The sequence below is a fragment of the Centropristis striata genome, chromosome 2 (genome assembly GCF_030273125.1).
Source record: "Centropristis striata isolate RG_2023a ecotype Rhode Island chromosome 2, C.striata_1.0, whole genome shotgun sequence".
In the NCBI taxonomy this organism is placed as follows: Eukaryota; Metazoa; Chordata; class Actinopteri; order Perciformes; family Serranidae; genus Centropristis; species Centropristis striata.
Window position 1 is genome coordinate 42,134,140 of NC_081518.1, and position 26,655 is coordinate 42,160,794.

Sequence of the window (26,655 nt, forward strand, 5' to 3'; positions counted from 1 at the left end):
CTGCAAAATGTAACATTTGCTTGGTTTGCTTCTACTGACAACCCTACAAACCAACAAATAAAACGAATCGAAAACATCAAAAACATCAAAAACATCCTTTTACAGTCCATTAATCTGGTGAGGTTTGTTGATGTGTTCCTACTGGTTGCTGATAAAGCTCAACAGAGGAAACCCCTCATTTAAATCTTGTACATTTCTTTTGAGCATTCCCTGACCTTATTACTTGTGAAACGTGTACTCCTCCTGCCTCTGATCTCAGCAGAAGGCAGACAGGTAAACAGACTCACCATGAACTCATTTAAAATTGATGCACTGGCTGTAACAACACACAAGTCAGCCGCTATAGTCTTGTGAAGCCGTCATGTGAGGAGACGTGGCTCAGGGTAGCTGTGTAAACTGGACTTGAGTATTACAAGATGTCCCTTTTCTAAATTCTGATTGGACAAAGCTGCTTATATTATTACCTTGTACACTGTAAAAATAATCTGTTTAATTTACGGTAAAATACCGGCAGCTGTGGTTGCCAGAACTTCACCGTAAAAATTACAGTGAGTGGATTTTCTATTCTAAATTTGAATGCAAATATCAGCAAAAACTGTAATTTAGACTGAATATTCCTGTTATTTTTAGGGTAATTGTGTCATTCAATCACACATCATGGTATTTCTCCATAAATTTTGCATGAAAATGTGTTTCTTCCAGTTTATGACAGAAAAAAGTAAACGTTTTGTGCTATTCTTTGATTTACGGTAATTAAAAGTTTCTAATACGGTGATGTACAATTTTTAATTTTACGCCCCATTTCTGATGTATTTGACAGAGTTTTACTGTTATTTCTACAAACATTTTTGACAGTGTATATCATCACATCATTATGCCGCTACCAAGTATCATCCCTCACAATATGACTTGCTCACCACATTGTTAAGTTATTGATTAATAAACCTAACAAGCCTTTACACTGCTACCACTCATTTTCTCCTCAATCAAAATCCTTCCAAACCACGGCCTCTTGTGGCTTATTGCTTAAGTATAACATATCATGCTGTAATGCATTCCTGCAGCATGCGGTATTTGAGGTTCGCTGCACAGGATTTACCCTGGAATACACTTCAGTGTGTACATGCTGTTGTATTGGAGACTGATGGCTTGTTTTGGCCGGGACGACTGGCTGCCTGGTTGTCTGGGAAGCACAATCTCTGACTTGGTTTCATAGTGAGACGAGAATCGAGGCCTCATGAATTATTCTGCTTAATCTGGCGCTGCTACTACTGCAGTCTCTCTCTCTCTCTCTTTGCTGCCTCTGCCTGTCTTCCCCTCTTTAATCTGCGTCCTCATCACCTCCTTTTTGCCCCTCTTTGTCTCTCTCCTGCATGTCTTTCTTTCGGCCTAACTCGCTGCCGTCCTCCTATTGTTGCTGTGTCACCGCAGAGATGCTGGTGTCACAGGAACAGAGGGGCGGTTGCTGCAGACGTCTGTAACCGTGGCAACCACAGCCTCACCTGCTCTGGCATTAACAGTCCCTCCTTGTTATGCCACCCGAGACACAAAAGCATCGTCATCCCTGACTCCATGTTCCTCTTCCTCCTCGTATCAACGACTGGGCCCTTTTCCTCTTCCTGTATTTAACAGTGTTTTTCCAATTCTATTTCACTTCAATCTACTTCTAAACGCTGCCTTATAGCCAGTATTTAGTTTAAAAAATAGTATCAGTCAGTGAATCTATTTCCATTGGGGCATATCAACCTGCATTGGTCATAAAGTTTGTGGGAAAACTGACATGTTTTTTAACACATACTGCATAACTGTATGGAGGAGGATTAGGGCCTGGTAGGAGAAAAAAAAATACGAGAAGAGGAAAAATGTTTTTCATTATGCAGTTTGATTTAAAAAAAAAAAAAGTCGAATTGACGACAATAAAGTTGAAATACAATGTTGAGGAAAAAAGTTGAAATGTCAAGAATAAAGTCAACTTTTGAGTTTTGGAAACTAGGCTGCAAGCTACATTTTCCTCAATATGTCTAATATATGTCTAAAACATACAAATGTGTATCACATGAATTACATAAAAAGCAGATTTTACTTGTTTTAACCTGAACCATGCTCATCCTAAACCTAACAAAGTGCTTATGTTTCACAACATTTAAAACTGTTTAAAAATTCATGTTTATATATTCTGAATGGCTGCTATGTACAAGCTACATGCATAGAGTACGTTATGACATATCGTCATAAACTGTCCTTTTAATTAAACATATGAGTTTACCTTCTTACTTTGTTTTCACACCTTCCAGCCAACACAACAGATGCTGTCTAAGTTAATGAGAGCAGCAGACAGGTGTTTGTTTTTGGAAGTAGACTACTAAAATTTAGAGGAGCTGCTGCTCATTAAGGTTACACAGTTCATGCTTTTAGCTGACTCTGGCTCACAGCTTGTGTTTATATTTGACAGTTTAGTCTATGTTCATTATAGAGCTAGATCAATTAATCTGTCAGGCTGACACGTCAGACAATATTAGCTTATTGCAAATACATGTGTATTGGTATTTATGTATATGTCAGCCAATAAATAACAAGAGGCTGGAGTAGATAAATGACAAACTAGGTTTGGAACAGTATAGAAACAGTGTCACCAGTACAAGTTTTTGTCCAGTAAGTTGATCTTTCAGCTGTACAATGTCCCAATAAGTTTGTAAGAAAAAAACAAAAAAAAACAATAGATTTATATTGGGATTGCATGTTTATTTTATGTATTATGCCAAAAATAGACTATGTGCTTCATCAAATATTGTAAACTCGCAAAAATGGATATTAATATGAATATCAATGGATCAAGGATCTTGGGTAAAAAAGTACTTTGAAAGTTTTTCTTTGCATTTATTGGTGACTGTTAAATTTATGTTATGCCTCAGAGACACATCAGCCCCCAAAAATGATGTAATTTCATGGTTACGATGTGTGCAATAAATATTGTGCAGAGGAATCAAAGTCTTTAGTGTATAACAGCAATGCTGCAGTTTGTATTCTGGTGGTGTAATATAATAAAAGACAGAACATTCATTTCCAAATCACTTTTTTTTGGTTGACTGTACAACTTCACAGTTTATTGTGAATAAAGGTGAACCAGAGTCAGAAGAAAGGGCAACAGATTTTCGAATTTTTTCAGTGGTAAGAGACAGACGGACTATTTACAGACTGGTGCTAGTGTGACCATGACTTACGGTTTAACAGCGTGACAAGGCAGATGCCTAAACAGTAGGCTGCATTCATGCTCACATAAATAATGCATTATTTCTGATTAGTTCAGCCCTATAGTGTACATTCCAACAAATCGCCCCCCTCTGCTGTAAGGTAATTTCATAAAAATAAATTTAAAATTTGAGTGCTTGAATGCTTGTCCCCATGCGTGTTTGTCCATCCAGTCGTGAGCTGTCCCAGTATTTCTAACATATGACAATTTTTTATTTTTTTTCTATCACCTGGTATAACATAACAAAAGGTGACTAGACACCATAAAGGGCCGGTGAGTGTATCTGTCTAAGTCAAATGTGCATCTAGTCATCACTATCATTCACTTTGGCAGTTGCATGTTTTCTTGCATTGCGCAGCAAATGGAGAGACAGAGGCTGACGAATCCCTCTGCAAGATTATAGATAATAGTTGCCATGGAGATGCACTGGTGGGAAGGCCACAGATGCCCCAGGCAGAAAGAGAGAGAGAGAGGGGTTTGGTATGTTATCATTAGAGAGCAGACTGTTTAAAGAGACTCATTGATATTCTCTGCAACAGTATATGACAGCACATATATGTTTATCATAGTAACTGTAATCCTGAAGTACCTGTAATCACTCCACGATAGGAACAAGATGAGACGTGGCTGGTCCTCAGCAGGCCTGCTTCTGGGCTGAAAGGAATATTGCAGAAATATTTGATAGAGAAAAAAACTTTAACTTTTAAGCTTAAAAACTAATAGAAATGTGTCATGTTTCTTCATTTTGTTTTTTGATCTCTGTGTGTGTGTGTGTGTGTGTGTGTGTGTGTGTTAGTTTATCTGTTCCCATTCCCACTCTCTGCTCTAAACCCTCTTCCGGTTTTCACAGTGAGGTTACTGTATGTGTGTGTGTGTGTGTGTGTGTGTGTGGTATTCCCTCTCTCTCTCTCTCTCTCTCTCTCTCTCTCTCTCTCTCTCTCTTCCTCTCTCTCTCTCTCTCTCTCTCTCTCTCTCTCTTCCTCTCTCTTGCAGTAAGGTTCAGACATTCGTTTCCGAAGCAGCAGACAATTTGACCTTAGCAACAAACATTCTCATTCTCACCTTAGCAACAGGCCAAGATCTGCGCTGTCATGGAAACCGTAACAAACCTGTCAGTTAAGTCAGTTGCTAGGTGACGAGGAAGAACTGTTACTTTGCCATTCACTGGGCAGACGAACACTTCCCATGGTCTGTGATCAAACATGAGGGCTTTGAACAGAAACATATGTGTCACAAATATTTACTGACACTCGTTACTCTACACACACACACACACACACACAGCTTCTCACATGTCATTGTTACATTTCAGGAATGTCATCATCATGGCTGGTGCTAAAAGTTGAACTCAGGTGAACAAAAATAGCCTAATTGTTGCATATGCATGGTTGCTCATGAAGTTGGAATAAAATATTTTTTACCTTTGTCCATGAATGATTGTGACGATGTGATTTATTCTTGACAGACAAGGTGTTTATCTACTCAAAATGTTATTTATCAATCTCTTCCAAACATATCACAATGAAAATGAAACCACAATTAACAGAGGATTGTGTCCAAAAACAAAATTATTCCAACTTATTGGGCGACTGTGTATTACAACTGATACATGGGTCCTTCTCACAAACACACACACACACACACACACACACACACACACACACACACACACGTGTATTTTCACTCTGAACTTTGCAGACAGGAAGCAGATCAAAAGCAGGAAAGGGAGAGCGAGTGAGGGGGAGAGGAAGTCGTATTTCTCAGGAATATATTTCTCTCTCCATCTCTCTGTGGGACAGACTGACTGCAGACAGGCAGACAGAATATTGTCATTAAGTGGAAAAAACTCTAATAACCAAAACAATATGTATTTTTGTGCTGTAATAATAATATTACAATATAAGGTTCTGCTCTTCTTCCTTGAATTTGACTTTTACATCTGTTTCCCAGTGCAAACATACTGAATAGGGAAGCTGCTTTAAATGTAAGCTTTTATTACTAACTTTAATTAGCAAAACTTAATGATAGAAGCTAGTTTTTTAATAATACATTGGAATGTTTCTGGTTTTTTTTTTATTTGTCAGCCTCTCATTTCTTTGGTAGTCTCTTTTACCTGTCTTCTCTCTACCTTTGTTTTTTATTCCTTTTTGGGAAAATGCATTCATATTTTTTATTAATTTTTTATTCTTAAAACTTTACCCCTTTACAGTATGTGAACAGCTAACACTCATAGATATACAGTACAGAAAAACAGCATTGAATCCACATTAAAAAATGCAGTTTTACAAACTTGTTTTGGCAATTTTGCAAGAAACAACAAGAGCATCTGAGCCACTGCCTCTTTTAGTTCAAAGTGTGGAAACATGTTGATTAGCATTAGAAGCAAATTAACACTGACTCTCTCTCTCTCTCTCTCTCTCTCTCTCTCTCTCTCTCTCTCTCTCTCACACACACACACACACACACACACACACACAGTAGCTCTATTCCAGATGTGAGTAGTGTGTGTTCTCTGCCGCCCCTCATCTAGTTGTTGATCTCCTATGGAGTCTGAGAGGCATGGTAATAACAGACAAACAGGAAGAGGACCATCATAAATGTAGAGATCAAACACACACACACACACACACACACACACACACACATTTGGCTGTAACTCCAGTCCCATGTTCCCCTCGCCAGCAGTGAGCTCATTAAAATGTGCAAGGCGACCCCTCTCGTCTTCATCCTCTCTCATCTCTCCTCCATTTCTTCCTCTCTCATTTCTTTCCCAATATTCCTCTTCCTCCCATACAAAATATCACACTCTCTCTCCTTCATCAGTTATTGGACTTTGCTTCCCTCTTTCTCTCCCCACGTCAGTTTAAGGATATCGATTTGGGATTAGATCACAGTGTCAACACACAGTTCAAAATACTGCTTCAGTTGTACATCTGATCTGCATGCATGGTGTAAACTTGAAGTGGTTGTGTGTGTGCGCATGTGTGTGTGTGTGTGTGTATGTGTGTGTATGAATGTGTGTATTTGGGGGAGGGTGGCTCTGCTTTAATGAATGGTTGCCGGGTAGAACAGGAGGCGTGAGGGAGGAATTTGTTAATTATGAATGGAGCACTTCTCTCTGGATGTGAACAACACACAGTGTAAGTGTGTTTATGTGTGTGTGTGTGTGTGTGTGTGTGTGTGGCGTTTGTGAGTGTATGGGTATGTGGTAACATATGTGAGGATGTGATTGTTTTAATTAGATGGTTGCTGGTTTGAATCTTCAGGCTGGCTGGTGTGAAAAATAAACAAGTTACATTACCGTCATCACCATAAAGGTGCTCAGGAACAAGATCAGACCAGGTAGCATGTTTTTTAATTTGAACCAGAAGGAAAAACATAACTTTGCTGAGTTTTGTATGCTTTATATTAGGGGTGTGCCATATCGTATCGTTCACAATAATATCGGTATATTTTTTTTATGGTTAAAGAAATGCATATCATGATATTGGCAACGTTCTTACTTCTTGATGTAGTGGTTAAAGTTGTTTTAATCACAAAAAGCTACTTACTCCCTCTCGCTAAACACATGCAGCTTTCAAAATAAGAGCACAGTGTGTTAAGAGAATCCACCACAGAATTTACAAGAAGACTGTCAAAATAAGACGCCTTAAATAAAAAACATACAAGAACCTTTATTCTCCTTTACAAAATGTCATTAAAATATGCCCCCGGAACCCCTAAATGGTTATTTTTATTATTTGCTCATACTCAAGAGTCAAGAGTAATTTTTTTGTATTTGGCAACAATTGAGATTTGCACTTCAAACTAGATTTTAGATTTTTAATTATTTATACAGACTAAAAAAAAAAATCATATTTTCTATATCTTTTTAAGTATTTCCTAATATCGTGAAGAATATCGTTATCGCAAAAACAGCCTGAAATATTGTGATATTCTTTTAGGGCCATATCGCCCAGCCCTACTTTATATAAGGAAGTTGGAGTTCTGAGAAGAAATTTCAGAACAATATTTGCAATCTCGAAATTTGACAACTAAAGTGTAGATTATACATTTCAGCAGTTTAGATAAAATTCAGAGTTGCTAGATTCCTTTCTTCCACAATGTGGTCCCTGTCTCTGGCGTAGCTGAAACGTTGCACCATATTTATCCTGAAATTGTTGACCATTCAACCCGCCTTTTTTTCCTAAAGTGTATTTTCCAATTTTAGATGAAAATATTAATCTGGTGCTTACATATTTGGAATAACAACCTTCCTCCCTTTGCACTTGCAGCATTTTACTGTGTTAGCCCGTCTAAGCCGCTATGATAAACAGTGTCTCTCGAGGAAATCCCATTTGGCTGCTGTTTAATCTGAATTTTCCAGTGTGTACATTTCAGTGGCAGCAGTGATTATGGTATTCTCGAGGCTGTATGCTGTATAAGCCATACCTCTGCTGCAAAGTCTTTGAGTACATAGCATGAGAGTGAAGCTCTCATCACATTTGTCTTGTTGGCTCTCCACCTGTACAGCAGCAGCAGCAGCAGCTCTGAGCACCTTGTTTGGAAGTTTGCAGTGTCTGCCATCAGTTAAACTGACTTTAACTCCGGGGTCAGCTTTTTCCACATGGACCTATTCTGCCTTAAAATAGACTGGTGTTTACAGTTGCAGGTTAGCAGCTCACGAAACTGGGTCCCTGAGCGCTTGGCTCTCACACAGACACACACTCACGAGACACTACTTTATTTGGACGAAGCCGGGAGTGTGTGTAGAATCTACGAGAGGCAGATCAGGGTCTTGTGTAAATACTGGCTGAATGTTAAGGGATACAAAAGCTTGGTAGTTGTTCATGTGTTTGAAGAACAGTGCTTTTAACAGCTTTTACTTTACACAGCACACGAGTAGCTGTAATGTAAACATTTATCACAGCTTTGTGTGCTTTCTCTGGAACAGAAAATGGCATTTGGTGCTAAATATGCAATGAGATGCTTTGGTAGCATCTGTATGTGTGTAAATAAGTCTGTGTATAACCTGGTTGTTTTCTTTTTCCAGGGGCAACCAGAGATATAGGTTCAGCTCTGACCAGGATGTGCATGAGGCATCGCAGCATTGAGGCCAAACTTCGCCAGTTCACCAAGTAAGATATATCTCTTAACTTCCTTTCTTTCTCACTGTTTCTGTCCTTTCTGGCCTCCTTCCTTTGCTTCCTTTGATGACCTTATAGTTTAGCCCATCAGGGTTTTCCCAACATGCCCTACAACCCTAACAACCACATACACTGCAAAAAAAGAAAAGTTGGGTGAACTCAAAATTTCAAGGCAACAAACTTTTAAATTGGACAATTAAACTAAATATTTTAAGTTTTGTTTTTGAGTTTGCTCAACTCTGAATTCTGACTTTGTCAACTCATCTGTAAGTTGTACTAACTTATAATTTTACATTGTAATAACTTTTAATCCTTACTTCTGCTAACTTCTGCAATGTGCTGAATTGGCACGATTGTAACGCTGCTATGAAATGTCAGCTAATGTTGCGACCACAATTTTGAGTTAGCATTGATACGCTAATGGCTACTCTTGTATCTGTAACAAGCAGCGCCGCTAGCATCAGTTAGCCACTAGCTTTCGCTAATGAATTTCACCGCTTTCCCTCATTTCACAACAAAGAAATAAGAGTTATCAGAACTATTGTCCCTTGTTGTGAACCCCAACTTAAAGATATAAGTAACAACAACTCACCAACTTGTTTTTGAGCAGACAACTGGCTTCCTTTGTTGTGCTAACTTACATTATTGCCCTAAATGTCAATAATTTATATTTCCAAGTTTTACCAACTTAAATCACTGTTTTAGGCCAAAAAATACAAGTTGGCTTTTTTGCAGTGTAGGTTGTTTGTTCCTGCCCTCTCATAAAGAGGTTTTCAGAGTGGGGGGAAGGTTCGTCCCCTACTGACGATATTTCTTTAAGAAAAAGAAAGATATACTGTACGATAGTATCATCCAAATACGTTTCTTATGTACTTGAGTAGCAATAACTCAGTGTTGACTTTTGGTTTCATGTTGGACACAAACAAAAATCTTGATTTTTTTTCCTTGATGCTCTTTATACTAAATCACCTGACCTCCTCCTTTGCTTCCATCATAATTACTGCAGCCAATAGAGGTTGCATTATTATTAGTATTATTATCTGCATAAAATGAAAACATCGGTTGTGGCTGCTTGTTTTAACGACCAGTGGACTTGTTTTTTGGGGTCTTGGTTTTTCAGAAGTCAAACCTTGTATGTGTTTTCATCCAAAGTTGACCTTGTTTTTAGTGTTGGGAGGGACACATGCTTTTTGAGCTTTTCTTGTCAGCAATTCCGATTCCATTAGGAACATTGCTCTGTCTGTACATATTGAAATGACTGTAAATGAATACAGCCACTGGCACACAACACAGACCGCTTTGGAAACCTCACCAAGAGTCTGTTTTCAACCATTGTTTGCCTTGTCCTTCATTCTCCATATGGTTTAATGACTTTTCCATGGCATAAGCTATTACATTGATGGGGATGATAATGATGATGATGATGATGATGATGATGATGATCTATGACTATGGTAATGACAGGGGTCCCTTTGAAGACTGAGTCGATCTAAAAGCTATTGTGTGTTTGCGTATATGTGCAAATGTTCCAGTAACCCTACATTTACTGTAATTGTGTGCATTTGTGTCACATATGTATGCATATGTGGATAGGAAGGGTGCCAGTATTCCATATATTAAAATCACAAGTGGAATGACATGTGGAGGGAAATATGTGTATCTCATTCCAGAAACGTCTTGATTTCAGTTGGTGGTCGTTGGTTACTACACTGCAAAAAAAAAAAAGTTGGGTGAACTCAAAATTTCAAGGCAACAAACTTCGATACAATTTTAAGTTGGACAATTAAACTAAATATTTTAAGTTTTGTTTTTGAGTTTGCTCAACTCTGAAATCAGATTTTTGTCAACTCAACTGTAAGTTGTACTAACTTATAATTTTACATTGTAATAACTTTTAATCCTTACTTCTGCTAACTTCTGCAATGTGCTGAATTGGCACGATTGCAACGCTGCTATGAAATGTCAACTAATGATGCGACCACAATTTTGAGTTAGCATTGATACGCTAATGGCTACTCTTGTAGCTGTAACAAGCAGCGCTGCTAGCATCAGTTAGCTGCTAGCATCAGTTAGCCGCTAGCATCAGTTAGCCGCTAGCTTTCGCTAATGAATTTCACCGCTTTCCCGCATTTCACCACAAAGAAATAAGAGTTAGCAGAACTATTGTCCCTTGTTGTGAACCCCAACTTAAAGATATAAGTAACAACAACTCACAACTTGTTTTTGAGCAGACAATTTGGCTTCCTTTGTTGTGCTAACTTACATTATTGCCACCAAGTTGGCTTTTTTGCAGTGTACTGTTTTCACCAAGTCCGTCTCATATCAAGACACCATACAGCGGAAATATTTGACCTAGGGTTGATTATGGATGAAACAAAGCAGTAGTTATTGGTTATTGGTTATATAGTAGTTATTGGTGTTGCGTCAACACTATCTCTTAATACATGCACTTTTCTCTTAAATCTCTCCCACAGTGCTTTGATGGAGAGTCTGGTCACTCCTCTCCAGGACAAGATTGAGGACTGGAAGAAGACAGCCAACCAGCTGGATAAGGATCATGCCAAAGGTACAAACACACACACAAGTCATGAAGCCCAGGTTTCATTAAACTGTGTGGAAGGCTGTAGTATGGGCTAAAGAAGATAAAATTAAAATTTGGAGCGGATCAGAATCATGGGGTGGATACACAAGTTGTTTGCGGTGTCGGAATAACCGGAAAAATTAGTTCCAAATCATATTTTGTGGCTCACCTGATCCATTTCCCCTTTCTCGTCATTATCAAGTACCAGTGAGACGATGAAAAATGGAATCCAGGAAGTCCAATACGATTGATATTTCCATGAGTTTGAAGACTTACCAGGCCTCAAACCATGCACAGGTGTTTTTAATACGATGAGGATTTACAATAAAAAAATATTATCTAACTATTTCAAGGTAAAATGTCGATTTTCACCATTGACTTTATAATCACTGAACTAACCTCTGAAGTGATCTACTAGGAAGGTGCACATGCAAGTGTTTGATATTCCAGTGCAGGATGACACTGCAAAAACTGAGTCAGTGTTGGGTTCTTCAATATGTCAAGCAAGAGGCTGAAATTAATAAAAATAGCCTAATGCTCATAACTCTGATTGAAGCCGACTTTTACAGTTAAGGTTAGTCTTGGTTTAAAAAAAATGTTTTTGTTGTTGTTTTAGTCCATTTCATGTTTAAAAAAAATGAACTAAAGTGATATAGGCTGACTGATTGTTATCCTGCTCTGTCATCCATCACATGGAGAAATGAAATACTGCTGACTGATTGCAGGTGCTGCTGCACTTTACTGATACTGTTATGTTTTGTGTTAAAGATGACTTAAAAATAAAAAATAAAAACATATTTTGAGCATTATTAGTCAAGGTTATAACGTTGAAATCACATTTCATAAAGAGTGACAAACACCTATAAACATGGTGACAATGTGGCATCTTGTGCTATAATATTATGGAGACTAAAGTTACTGTGTGGTGACATACTGCTAAACATGCTTAACCCTTTATCAGGCAAAGAACTATTTTTGGTAACTTCAGGTAATATTTCGAGAAAAAAGTTGCAAATTTACTACATTAAAGTGGCAAATCTACGAGAAAAAAATGTCGCAGATTTAAGTGATTTAAAGTGGCAAATCTGCACGAAAAAAGTCGCAGATTTACCAGAAAAAAGTGGGAAAAAAGCTATTTTTTTCTCCCAGATTCACCACTTTAAATCTCATAAATCTACACATTTTTTCTTGTAGATTTGCCACTTTAATCTCGTAAACTTTTTTCTCAAAATATTATTTCTTATGTTTTTTTTACACATTCAGGCAGTATGTAATATCCTCCAATATTCTCTAGGGTTGAAATTTGGAATTTGCAAGTATTTCAATGAGAGTCCTATTAAGGGTTAAAGTGGTGAATCTGGGAGAAAAAAGTTGCTTTTTTCCCACTTTTTTCTCGTAAATCTGCAACTTTTTTTTGCACAGATTTGCCACTTTGAATCTCTTAAATCTGCGACTTTTTTTCTTGTAGATTTGCCACTTTAATCTAGTAAAGTTGCAACTTTTTTCTCGAAATATTACCTGAAGTTACCAAATATAGTTCTTTGCCTGATAAAGGGTTAATCAGGGAAAATCTTCTCTGTCACATGATAATGCACACATAATACATTTTTTATTTGGAGGCGCCTTTCTTGGCACTCAAGGACACCGTACAAAAAAGATAGAAAAGATTCAGCAATAAAATACAATAAAATACACAGAATTAATAACAATACAATACAAAAGATAGATTGGACAGGGTTATTGTGATCAGAGGGAATAAGCAGTTTTAAACAGATGTGTTTTGAGTTGTGATTTGAAATGATGTATGTAAATGTAAATCACTCACAAATCGAATAGAAGCCTTCTTGACATTTTCTGACAATATCCCATGCTTTTAGAAAAATCTAACTGCTTTCAGATCTACTATACTGACAGCCTGGACTGACTGCCACAAATTAAAGATATTGTTCAAGTTTAACTCAGTGTTTTCCTTGCAGGGAGCTCTTAGTTGCACAGCTTTCGGAAGCATTTCTAGTTAGATTAATATTGGGAATGCAAGGTAATTTGAGTACAGATGGAGGGATTTGCATTCCTGTTACTAAAGCATCTCTGTTCATTCTGTTTCAAGAGTACAAGAGGTCACGCCATGAGATCAAGAAGAAGTCATCTGACACCATGAAACTACAGAAGAAGGCTCGTAAAGGTAAGAGTCAGCAGTCGAGCCCAGGCTTCTCTCATGTTTGACAGAACAGACAGAAAGTAACAATTCAGAGGTGTTAATGGTGTTAAACTCAAAGACAACATCACTGCTGGTATCCGTGGTGTTTCTGTGTAGCTCACATGCTCCAGCTGTGCATATTTGGACATTCAGTTGATTTATTGTTATCTCTGTGACCTCGTCACTGTTGCTGCTAGTGCTTGTGAATAGTAAATCAGCACCAACAACAATATTCACAAGGCCAAAGCTTTGTATCTGATTTTAATGTGTGATAAAAATCATTGCAAAACTGACTCTAAATACATTGATGGATTCAGTGCCAACATACACAAACACAAAATTAAGTTATTCACTGAGGTCAAGAACCATGACTTTTTCAGTCTAGGTCATAAGAATTGTAGGATTATATTGCCATCTAGTGGTGATCAATGGTTTTACTGGTCTTTTCTCATTTGCCCTGAAACACTTCACTCAGTGATGCAGCAACCAATAATTAGTGCTTTCTTTCTGGAGAAGCTTCCATTCAGTTGCCAGGCAGATAAATACATACATGCAAGATGTCTGTAAAGTAAACTTCGAAGTAACATCTGTTTTCATGTATTCTGTCTTTTGTCAGTAACATGTTAGTTGTTGGTACATGAGTACAGATGTACACTACTGGTCAAAAGTTTTAGAACACACCAACTTTTCCAGAATTTAATTGAAAATGATGCAGTTTAATGTCTCAGTGTACTCTAAAATTAATGCACATTTGCAACATTTAAAATTCTTTATTGAGCATGATAGTGTTTTGAAAGTAAAAAAAAAGATTCAAAATCACATTTTATGTTGGACTAAAGGACTAAAAAAAGACACAAAATGACAAAAAAAAGACACAGAATGACTTACAAAGACATGAAAAGAATTAAAAAATGGACAAAATAGCCCAAGACTCCATAGAGTTAAGTTGTTAACCCATTTCTTGTTCCCTGAAAAAGGCCTTCTTGTATAATTCTGAAATGTACATTATTTTTCAGTTTTGGTTAAGCTTACCTTTTTTTATTTACCTCTGGCAGTTCACCACTTACCTTTGTACCCTTTCAAGCTGTTCATTTGACTTGAACTGCTTGAATTTCAATAAAAAAATGGAAAAATTGGGGTGTTCTAAAACTTTTGACCGGTCGTGTATGTTTATTCTTATTCTTGTTATTGTTTTATTACATTATTAATACATGATACAAACATTAAATGCAATGATAAAACATTGTTAACAAGTATTACATTTGGTCAAACTGATTGTGAAACAGTGCAGTGTTCCTTGTTGTGATGTGTGAGTGTGTGGTTAAGCCTGTCAGCGCTGGGGCTTGGTGGTATTATTATTTCTAAATTCAGTTTTTGGTTGCAGCAGTGTTTTTTTGCTCTAACCTGTGGCACTGTGGCTGTCTTGTGATGGCTTCCTTGTACTAACCTTAACAATGAGTTCTGCTCTGTCTGCTCTCTCTCTCTCCCTCTGTCTCTCTCTCTCTCTCTCTCTCCCTTTATCTTTCCTTATTTTGCTGCCTTTTTGCGGTCTCCCTTCTCACTGCCACCGCCTCTCTGTCCCTCCCTCCCCGCGGTATTTGTCCCCCTGTAATAGAGATCCAGGGTAAGTATCAGCCTATCACTCACTACAGCTCTGCCGCATCACTTCCTGTTATTACTCACATCCCCAACCTTCTCTGCACATTACCATACCAGCATGTGTGTAGATAGTGGACGTTTGGGATTCAAGGGTTCCCAGTGGCCATGGGAAAGTTTCCATGCATATTAGAGAATTGTTTTATAATATGGAAAAGTCATAAAAAGTTGGCCTCAGGGCACTGAAGATCCTTGTAAACGGGCCTGGATTTACCTACCAGGGTTCCTCATAAATTAGTTGTAGGTACAAATGGACCAAATGAAGCTTCATGAAGCTTTTTCTTAATTTTCTCAGCCCAGTAGATGTGGCTCTCTGGTCAACAAAAGTTTGGAAGCACACTGAATTGCCATTCCTTGCACTTCTTTTTTATTTTTAATTTTTTTTACAAGAATGACATTGAGTAGGGTCTGCAAAAACAACAAATTGTTTGGTTGTCTTTATTTCGAACATGCAAGCAATAAAAAAAAAACAAGTTTAAATATTAATAGATGAATAAATAAAAAACAAAACAAAAAAGCAAAAAATAAAAAAAAACCAGACACTTTCTACATGCTCGAAAGGGGGTAGGAGGAAGTAAAAAAACGTATCTAGTCCTACCCGTTAACAGATCAATTTGACTTGGATAGTTAGTATTATGTTATTAACATGTCAGTATGGTAAAAAGCTATATTAGTGCATATATATATATGAAATAATGAACAATTGTGTGTATATAGATATAGATATCTATATACATATATATGAATAATCAATATAGTCACATACAAATATTATAAACAATTAAAGAGATATATATATATATATATATATATATATACTATCAACAATTTATATTACATTATAAATACCTATACGTGTACATTGTAAATTACTATATATACATACATATATATATATATATATATATGTATATATATACTATCAACAATTTATATTACATTATAAATACCTATACGTGTACATTGTAAATTACTATATATACATATATATATATACATATATATATATATATATATGTGTGTATATATATATATATATATATATATATATATTACAAACATAAATACAATTACCATGTATATTACAAAACTACAGTCTACATATATGGTATATAATGTTTTATTTGGGCATCACTACAATTTCCCCCATTTTCACAAAATTCATTGCAGTACTTAGCAGTTTATTCGTTATTAGTGTGTGGTAATATTATTATGCATACATTTTGTGAAATGTACCACATAAGCACAATAAAAACAAAAAATGGAATATAAAGCTTTAAAGTTAGATGTCCTGCTGTTTTAGTTTAACTCTTTAACACATATCTTGGGTCTTTACATTGCTACATGTTGAGCCTGGAGCTTATGAACCCCCTGCAATCCATTTATTGCCTAAAAATTTAAGGAGGTCATATAATATTTCAAATGCTCTTATCTTTTTTCACAATAAAAACATTTATGAAACCATTTTTTTTTTTGCATGGAGACAGGTTAGAGTTCTGCTGCTATAGTTTTATAGCTGTTTGAGAAGTTGGAGTCGTGCAGTTTCACCCCAGATGATGCATGATGTAATTTAACTTCTTTTTCCTTGACTCCTGCATGACTTCTGTAGCTGCTACTATAAGCTTTGTAGTCACACTGCAGGCTTTCATTCTGCTCTAATGCTGCCCTTCCTCTCTTGTCCTCTCTTTCATTATTTCTTTGATACTGCAGACAAATCCACTGACTTTTTTTGCATGCTGAAACACTACAAAGAGTTATTTCATGTCTTGCATCTCATGTCCTGTTAACAATAGATGGGATTGAGATTTTCTACACCATGCTTACAGGATTCACATATGTCTTCCTCTTTGTCATCAAGCAACTGCTGTGCAATTGCAGCAAGTAATGAAGTTTTAAGGCAGAAACACATTATTTGTGTTTTGGCTCTGTACTCTCATTACACTAGGTGTGGATTGACACAGTGACAGAGAGGGGAAGTTGCACAACCTCACACAATGTGATCAACTTTTTCTGTTTACATTTTAAGTGTTCCACAGAAAACCATCAATCTTTAGCCACAAAAAGTGGCAACTGTGATAAAGTGAGCACAAAAAAACATATACAGCACACTGCAAAAAAAGAAAAGTGGGGTGAACTCAAAACTTCAAGGCAACAAACTTCGATACAATTTTAAGTTGGACAATTAAACTAAATATTTTAAGTTTTGTTTTTGAGTTTGCTCAACTCTGAATTCAGATTTTTGTCAACTCAACTGTAAGTTGCATTAACTTATAATTTACATTGTAATAACTTGTCAGCTAATGTTGCGACCACAATTTTGAGTTAGCATTGATATGCTAATGGCTACTCTTGTAGCTGTAACAAGCAGCGTCAGCATCAGTTAGCCGCTAGCATAAGTTAGCCGCTAGCATCAGTTAGCCGCTAGCTTTCGCTAATGACCAAATTTCACAACAAAGAAATAAGAGTTATCAGAACTATTGTCCCTTGTTGTGAACCCCAACTTAAAGATATAAGTAACAACAACTCACCAACTTGTTTTTGAGCAGACAACTGGCTTCCTTTGTTGTGCTAACTTACATAATTGCCCTAAATGTCAATAATTTATATTTCCAGGTTTTACCAACTTAAATCACTGTTTTAGGCCAAAAAAGACAAGTTGGCTTTCTTGCAGTGCAGATGCTGCAACATAGGAATACAGGAATATCTATATCAATATACAACATATTCTTAAATGTGGGTACATTTTATGAACCTAAACGCCACTGAAAAAATCAAAAAGATACAGACTGGGTCTTTTCTTGCCAAATCAAGTCACCCAGTAAGTTTGATGCACTCGTAATACGTTTCTTGCAGCTTTTCAAAAATGTTCAGATGTGGTGGAGCATCTGTTGCAGCATCATTGCTATGTGTAATGATGAAAGGGTTAATAATTGGATTGTACATTTTGGTGGACACAAATGCTAATGTTGCTCTGTTTCTGCTGGATGTGAACAGTTTACAAACAAATTCACCTTAACAGCATACAAGTTTTACGTCGGTGTTGTGTTCACAGCTTGTTTCTGCTGCCCCCATGTGGCCAAAAACAGCAAGTCCACACATATATACATTGCCTCTGAACTGGCTAAGCATGATCAAATCTGTTTAGTCTCTGTGCACAATGGAGAAAAATCAGCAAAACAGCACTGAGGCATTGACTCAGTAAACAATAAAATAAATAAAACGGGAAATAAACACTAAAATAAATAGATTCATTGCTTTTTAAAAGACAATTTAAAAAACAATTAATAAAAGCAAACCATAAAACAAGAGCAGAGTCTCATGTGTGGTTAAAAGCCAATAAATAAAAATAGGTTTTAAGATGACTTTTAAAAACGATTCCACATACAAATGAAAACAAGTACTGAGCCAAAACATCACACAGGTATTTGTGCTGCTTACTTTGTTTCACTCAGTCTGAGCTTCATAATGTATTCTAGTGATGGACACATATACCCATCAAGTCCACATCAAATCAACTTTATTTATAGAGCCCTTTAAGACAGCGTTAGCTGATACAAAGTGCTGTACATGGCAGGACAGACCAACAATAAAAACAAAGAACAAGCAAAAACAACTAAAACAAAGCAAGTCTCATGCTGGGTAAAACAAAAAACAGTAAATAAAAGTGGGTTTTAAAATTAATCTCAATTTTAAAATTAATCTTAATTTAAGAACAAATAAAAACAAAAAATAAAACAGAGCAAAGGCTCATGTTGAGTTAAAAGCCAGTGAATAAAAATGGGTTTTAAGATTCCTTTCCACATCATCATTTTCACATTTTTTCTACTGCTGTAAATACCCACACAGACCTTTTCTCCCTTTCACTGACACAATCTGCACCTCCATTTATATTTCCTTCTTCCTTTCCATGCACCTCCTCTGGTGAAAACTTATATTATCTCCTTCATACTTGTCCATCATCTTCTCCTTGGCCTGTTTCACTGCTGTCTCCTGTCTCATATTTGGTTTCTCTCCCCACCATTGTCCAGGCCGAGTGGACCTGCAGCCTCAGCTGGACAGTGCCATGCAGGATGTGACTGACATGTGTCTGCTGATGGAGGAGACGGAGAAGCAGGCGGTGCGCCGGGCCCTGGTGGAGGAGAGAGGACGCTTCTGCACATTCATCGGCTTCCTCCAGCCTGTTGTGGTGAGGAGATAGAGAGATTCAACATTCAGCTTCTGTGCTTTGCTCTGAGTGACTCAAGAGCTGTTGACTGTATGGTCCCAAAATTAGATGATATGAAATATTTTATTTACTTTGGACAAAAATTACTGAAACATTGGATAACATTTTCTTACAAACTTTCCAATAATCAGAAAATCATTCTGTTAGGTTTATGTCTGAAGAAGGTTTCTGTGTCTTTAGTGAGGTGGGGGACTTTAAGGGCACCTGTCTCCAAAATAGTTGGTCATTATGGTTAATTAGACCAGCTATTCTCAACCTTGGGGATGATTTTTGGGGGTTGCCAAATCATTTTGGAAGTCAGCTCTGTCTCCACTGTGTTAAAGTGTTCATGTGGTTTTTTTTGTCATTTTGTGTCTTTTTTGGTCAATTTGTTTCTTTTTTGGTCATTTTGTGTCTTTTTTGGTCATTTTGTGTTTTGTTTTTTTGGGAATTTTGTTTCCTTTTTTGGTCAATTTGTGTCTTTTTTGTCATCTTGTGTCTTTTTTTGTCATTTCGTGTCTGTTTTGGTAATTTTGTGTCTTTTTTTGGTCATTTTGTGTCATTTTAATCATTTTTTGGTCATTTTGTGTCTTTTTTTGGTAATTTTGTGTCTTTTTTTAGTCATTTTGTTTCTTTTTTTGGTAATTTTGTTTCTTTTTTTGGTAATTTTGTGTCTTTTTGGTCAATTTGTGTCTTTTTTTGGTCATTTTGTGTCTTTTTTTAGTCATTTTGTGTCTTTTTTTGGTCATTTTGTGTCTTTTTAATCATTTTGTGGTCAATTTGTGCCTTTTTTTGGTCATTTTGTGTCTTTTTTGTCATTTTGTGTCTTGTTTTAGTCATTTTGGGTTTTTTTGGTAATTTTGTTTCTATTTTTGGTAATTTTGTGTCTTTTTGGTCAATTTGTGTCTTTTTTTTGGTCATTTTGTGTCTTTTTTTAGTCATTTTGTGTCTTTTTGTGGTCATTTTGTTTCTTTTTAGGGTGGTCTGAACTGTGCGTGTAAGATTGTGTTCAGTGAGTGAGGGTCGCGGACAACATGCATGTTAAATTGGGGGTCACGACTCAAAAAGGTTGAGAACTACTGAATTAGACCACGTCCTAACACATAAACGTTAATATGTAGGACAACAGTACAGTACACTTTGGATACCTCAAAGTTGCAACACATAGATGAGATTATGAAGAAACTTCCTTGTTCACAACTATGTAGCTTATACAGAATTCCTGTATAAGTGAGGGATTTGTTGAGAGGAGAACTATAAATCCATTTTCCTGAACCACCTGGGGGGCTGGAGCTGCCACTAGACAGAATATGTTGCGTACCCTTACTCTGATAAAGGTTTGTTTACATCAGAAATGTTTGCAGACATGACAGTGAATCTGCCTTTTATACTGTTTGATGACTGGCAGATTATTGGTCTCATACTCTTTATTTATGCTTGTCAACAGATCTAAAATGTAGCGTCCAAAAATGACAGGTTGTGGCTTTAACTCAGGTAAGGGCAGTGAAAGTATCTTTCACTGCCCTTGATTTCCACTGGGAGGCAACATACTGCAACTAAACAAACATACAGAAGGTGTGTGTTAGTCTCCCATGTTAGCAAGAAATTTTCTGATATGATTTAGAGCTGCAATACGTATTCAACTAGTAAAAAACAGATGGCAGAAAATGCTGTTTTTAGACTCTCAAATGTGGAGATTTCCTTTTTTATATCCTGCTTTTCTCTTTCATATATTCACATTCATATTAAACTGAATATCTTTGGATTTTTAACTTAAAAAATGAAACATTTAACGATATCACCTTAGACAGTGGGATGTATATTTTTTCCATTTCCTAGATCAAATGATAACTCAATTAGTCTAAAAAAAAAGTGAATTATTACTATTTTTCATTAATTATGTATTATTTTTTCCTGAATTACGAATATAACTGCTGAATATTAAAATGACATCACATCATATTTGCCATGGATTTCATCAAACAAAAGAAGCAGAAGCCCAACCCCAAGCTAATGTAATTTATTATAATGTATTTATCATGAGAGTTGACACAAGGCTGTATATTGGGCATACCAATATGGATGAATTGAATACAACAATATTCAGAGAATATATAATTTTTTTATCAATTCACATCATGTTTTGGAAAATTTAGGCAGATTTAAAAAAAAAAAAATCTTCAAACATATGTTAAATGTATTGAATTGGGTACAGTTATTACGTATTAAATTAGGGAAAATATACAAAAAAATTGAAGTCATATTGTTGTATGTGTACACAACAACACCATTGTCATTTTTTCTCAAGTTGGAAAATAATTTTCATTCTTTTTTTTTTAATTTTAAGATGTATACTCTCTCTAGCTACTGTACCCTGATGTCTGGTTTTATGACAGCATGTCAAGGATATTAGAGTCCTCGTTTTTATGTTGTTGTTTTTTTTTAGAACGGAGAGATCGCCATGCTGGGAGAGATCACCCACCTGCAGGCCATCATTGATGACCTCACTGTGCTGACAACTGATCCTCACAAACTGCCCCCAGCTAGTGAGCAGGTAACACACACACACACACACACACACACACACACACACTCACATAACACACTCTCTCTCACACACACACACACACACACACACACACACACACACACACACACACATCACACACACACACACACACATACACACACATTCATGTTCTTCTATCTTTGTGAGGACCCTCTTTGGAACAGTGAATTCCCTATCAAGGTTATAATAGTTTTAGTTTTAATTTCGTTGTGAATTTTTGTTTTCAAATCCAGTTAGTTTTAATGAGTTTTTAGAGTGAAAGTCTTTAATTTTAGTTTAGTGTTTTTATTAGTTTTAGTTTTTTGTAATGGGGTATTTGTCGGGTAGGAGATTAAAAGAGGTCACAGTGCATTTTGCCTTTATTTCCTTTGTTTTATCCATCTTCATTATGTATGAAAAATATTGACAAAGATGAAAACGAAGGACATTTTCACTTTAATTTAGGTAGTTTTGTCACCACACAATACAGTTTGAGTTAATTATCATTATCATGTAACCTTTAACCCTTAAAACAAAGTCTGAAATCTCAAAAAAGCCTTTAAAGAAGTGAGGACCGGCCGAAATGTCCTCACTTTGCAAAAATGTCCTCACGCTGTTGGTTAAAAACGTGTTACGGTCCTCACTATGTAGGAAGTACAAGAACACACACACACACACACACACACACACACACACACACTCCGCACAGAGCACAGGAAACCAGAAGAAGAAACCACCTCTGTCTCATTGTGTCCCTCTCAGGTGATTAAGGATCTGAAGGGGTCTGACTACAGCTGGTCCTATCAGACTCCTCCTTCCTCCCCGAGCAGCTCTGGCTCCCGCAAGAGCAGCATGTGCAGGTACACACACACAAATACACACACACACACTCAGACATAACCAACACTTTGTACTTGCTCTGCAGTGTTATTTGCAGTGATTTAAGAAAGAGGAGCCTTCACTGATGTTTATGTCTCATTGGACTGTCAGTCCTTCTGTCTGTGTGTCAGTCCATCATTACTGTTTGTCCGGTCATCTTCAGTTTAGTTCGATCTCCTGATAAATGAAGCCTTCAGACACAAATAGTGGATATTGTCAGCATATGCACAGTTCATGCTTTCTTTAAAATATATATTTTTAACAATGGTTTCTGATTCATAGACGGATAAAAAAAATTCCCTCTGTGAAAACCAAGTGAAACAAGCATTTTGAACCTGACTTTTTGCAATGTTTAAATTTCTGTTCTGGAAATATATGCAGAGCAGCACATATTTAATAATAATAATAATAATAATAATAATAATGCATCTTTTGCATAATTAAACATACAATTTCATTAAACTTCTAACACAAAAACAATGTTGATATTTATTGGTGAATGTTTTATTTCTCCTGTAGGTGTAAATGCATTCAGTACTCCAACTCAAAATCTTTGAATACCAAAATGAACTCTACGAGAAGAATACTTTAAACTAAAAATGTATTTCTGTAGTTCCTTGTCTGTAAAACATCCTTCTGTGTATGTGTGTGTGTGAATCAGTCTGTCAGTGTACGCATGTAGCAGCAGTCGCCCTCAAGGTGAAGCTCTAAAGCATGCAGGATCACAGCCTTCTGCCTGCAGTGTTTAGTGTGTGTGTGTGTGTGTGTATGTGTGTGTGTGTGTGTGTGTGTGTGTGTGTGTGTGCCCTGGATCCTCATAAGTTTACACACTCTCTGTCTACCCCCTCCTGCCCTTCCCTCTCCCCCATTCTCCCTTATACCGTAACTATCATCCTCTGTACTTTCTCTTCTTCTCCGCTTGCACTTTTTCTTTCTTTCTTTCTTTCTCTACTCGTCTGTCTTCTATTTTTGTGTCTTGTGTGTGTGTGCACTCATGTGACTTGCCCTCTTTCTCTCGGGTTCTTTGGTTACCTTGTTTCCTTCCTCTTTCGGGTTCTCTCTGCTTTTAACTGTGACTGGTGTGTGACTTTAATGCATCATTGCATTTCGGGCTCTCCCTGACCTGATCAACCAACAACTTCCTGTGAACTACTCCTGAACTCCACCCATCACATAAACCAAACACTAAATCCTCCAATGCATCCTCCAATCACCTCCTCCGATAACCACCTCCTCATAAACGTTCTTTCTATCTTCCTAACCTTTCCTAAACTGTCTCTTTTACCCTGTAATCACACTCTCTCCCTCTAAATACTGTCCACAACGGCAACCATCACCTTCATCCTCACCTCACACTCCTCACCCTTCCCTCACTCCCCCCTCCTCCCCTGCTCCTCTGCACCTCTCCTTCCCACCCCCCCGCAGCAGCGTCAACAGCGCCCACAGTAGTGCCTCCCGTTCATCAGGGGGAGGTGGTAGTGCTGGTATTGGTGGAGGTGGTGGAGGCTCCCAGCCCCACTCACCCACCTCATCCTCTTCCTCCTCCTCCCATCGCTACCGCAGCAGCCTGCCGCATCAGCCTCCGCCACCAGGGGGCATCGCTGCCCACCGCCTCAGCAGCGTCTCCTCCCACGATTCGGGCTTCGTGTCCCAAGATGCAAACATCTACTCCAAGCCCCCCTCGCCCATGCCCTCGGACATCACCAGCCAGGTACGCAGATTATTAGTTAGTGTGTAATGAGCCTTAAAATGTCAGTGTGCAGACATGCCTCTGAATAGCTTCGAGAAATCAACTTTTAATTATCCAAATTGATTTACTTGATCAGCCACAATGATCTCACCTCATTGGCATTTTCAAACGGAAGCCCTGAGAGGCAAGTGAGAGGAAAAACTTTGATCTATTTTCTGTCTGACCTTTGTTTTCTCTCCTGTGTTTATGACTTAAAACACCAAAAAAATAAAGGTTTTGCCAGAATAATATTTCTAAGTTCTATCTTTTTTCTGTCTGACCTTTGTTTTCTCTCCTGTGTTTATGACTTAAAACACTCAAAAAAAAAAGGTTTTGCCAGAATAATCTTTCCAAGTTCCTTTTTTTTATCTGTGAAAAGTGTTTGTTGTTGTAATATGTGGCTGAATTGCATCATTATGATCATTATGTTACGCAACGTTACAAAACTTACAACTTTTTAATCACCCATTTTAATGAAAAAAAAAAAAAAAAAAATTACCTGACAGTTTTTCCCCCACCTTTTTCACTGGAGAAAAAAAAATAAATAAAGGTTTTGCCAGAATAATCTTTATAAGTTTTTTTTCATCTGTGAAAGTGTTTGTTGTTGTAATATGTGTCTGAATTGCATCATTATAACTTTTTAATCACCCATTTTAATAAAAAAAAGAAATTTAAAAAAAAGAAACAAATAAAAATTACCTGACAGTTTTTCTCCCACCTTTTTCACTAGAGAAAAAGGTAGGTCACTTATCCCCACCTGTTTCATAGATGAAAAAATAAGTCAATAAAAATAAAAACAACAAGAAATAAATACACAGTTGCCCATAAAGTTGGAATAATTTAGTTTTCAGACAGTTAATTGTGGTTTCATTTTCATTGTGATATGTTTTGAAGGGATTGATTTATAAAGTTTTGAGAAGATATGCACTGTAACTGTCAAAAATAAATCACATTGTAACAATCATTTCATGGAAAGAGGTAAAAATATTTAATTCCAACTTTTTACTGTGTAAATAACATTTTTCCCCCATATTTTTTAGCTTATCTTTTGAAGGAGAAATATGGAAATTATACGAATACTTTATTTTTGGATAGGGACAGTGCACATTAATGAACATCGATAAACATCTTTGTAAAAATGCCGGATTATAGCAAGGCTGCTAGTTTGCATCTGTAGTCCCTAAAAAATAAAAATAAATACAAATATAAAAGACAGCAAGTACATAGGTAAGATACAAATAGAGGAGACAACACACACACAACACAACACAAATTTAAACATTAGACCAGGGGTGTCAAACTCAAATACACAATGGGCCAAAATTTAAAACTTGAATAAAATCGCGGGCCAACATTGAACAAATAAACTTTTAATATATACCAAACATGTTTTGCTTTTAATATTAAATATGGAACCAGCAACGCTTATAAACATACAATATATAACTAAATAGTGCAGACATAAAAAATCAAATTTCAAATAAAAAACACATCAATGTCATTAATTTATTAAATAAAAGTTAAATAAAAATCGTATGCCTCTTTTCTATTTGCATCCTTCTGATTTAAATATCAAAATAAAGTTTTTCAACAGGTAAATACATTTAAAAATAAAATAACAATAATAAATCTAGTATTAGCGGTAAATGCGCCGTATAATACCGGCAGGTCAGCTTTTATAGTACAATAATAATATAATAATTTGGTATTGCCTCGCGGGCCAAATAAAATTACACTGCGGGCCAAGTTTGGCCCGCGGGCCAGAGTTTGACACCCCTGCATTAGACTCTTAATCAGTTTGTGAAAATCAGTCAACAAAGTTTTGTGTTTTTTTTTGTGTTTTTCTGTGTAGAAGTCATCCAGCTCAGCATCGTCAGAGGCCTCAGAAACATGCCAGTCAGTCAGTGAATGCAGCTCCCCCACCACTGTAAGTACTCATATACATATATATACTGCACACTATATAATACAGTCATCAACAGTATAACACTCAGATCACACCTTAAGTTTAAAGCAATTAAAGTGTGTCACAAACAAGAAAGAACAGGTACATTTTATTTTCAGTTCATCTAATAGAAGCTTAACTATTTTTATTTTTTAATAAGGTAATTGACATTGAATAAATTGTGTATTTTAAATCAGCTTTCCTTAAAAATTCAATATATTCTTTGTATTTTAAAAATGCCTGGATGTTTTTTTATTCAAGCAATACATAAGGGAATTTCATTAACCTCGTCAGCAACACAAGAAGATAAATGTGGAAGACTTCAATACCCAGAAATCCTCAAAAAGTAACATCAGTACATCACTAACCAGGTACACAGGAATACACACACAAATCAATATTTAGTGTACAATGAGACGTACAGTATCAGTTTCTTAAAAAGTAAAATCAGTAAACTGTACTCACACTGCAAAAAAGAAAAGTTGGGTGAACTCAAAATTTCAAGGCAACAAACTTCGATAAAATTTTAAGTTGGACAAT

General features: G+C 36.5%; 1 protein-coding gene across 3 annotated transcripts in view; it reads left to right on the top strand.

The window, feature by feature from the left end:
• mtss1lb (MTSS I-BAR domain containing 2b) overlaps positions 1 to 26,655 on the top strand; it is a 108,663-nt gene that overhangs the window by 59,628 nt on the left and 22,380 nt on the right. For 2 of the 3 annotated variants that reach the window (XM_059351492.1, XM_059351509.1), the window contains exons 4-11: positions 8,283 to 8,367; positions 10,851 to 10,942; positions 13,065 to 13,139; positions 18,839 to 18,996; positions 21,461 to 21,568; positions 22,325 to 22,422; positions 23,867 to 24,152; positions 26,023 to 26,097. In XM_059351492.1, coding sequence (XP_059207475.1) covers positions 8,283 to 8,367; positions 10,851 to 10,942; positions 13,065 to 13,139; positions 18,839 to 18,996; positions 21,461 to 21,568; positions 22,325 to 22,422; positions 23,867 to 24,152; positions 26,023 to 26,097 — 977 coding nt within the window. The remainder of the gene's footprint in view (positions 1 to 8,282; positions 8,368 to 10,850; positions 10,943 to 13,064; positions 13,140 to 18,838; positions 18,997 to 21,460; positions 21,569 to 22,324; positions 22,423 to 23,866; positions 24,153 to 26,022; positions 26,098 to 26,655) is intronic. The other variant, XM_059351500.1, reaches the window with a different exon arrangement.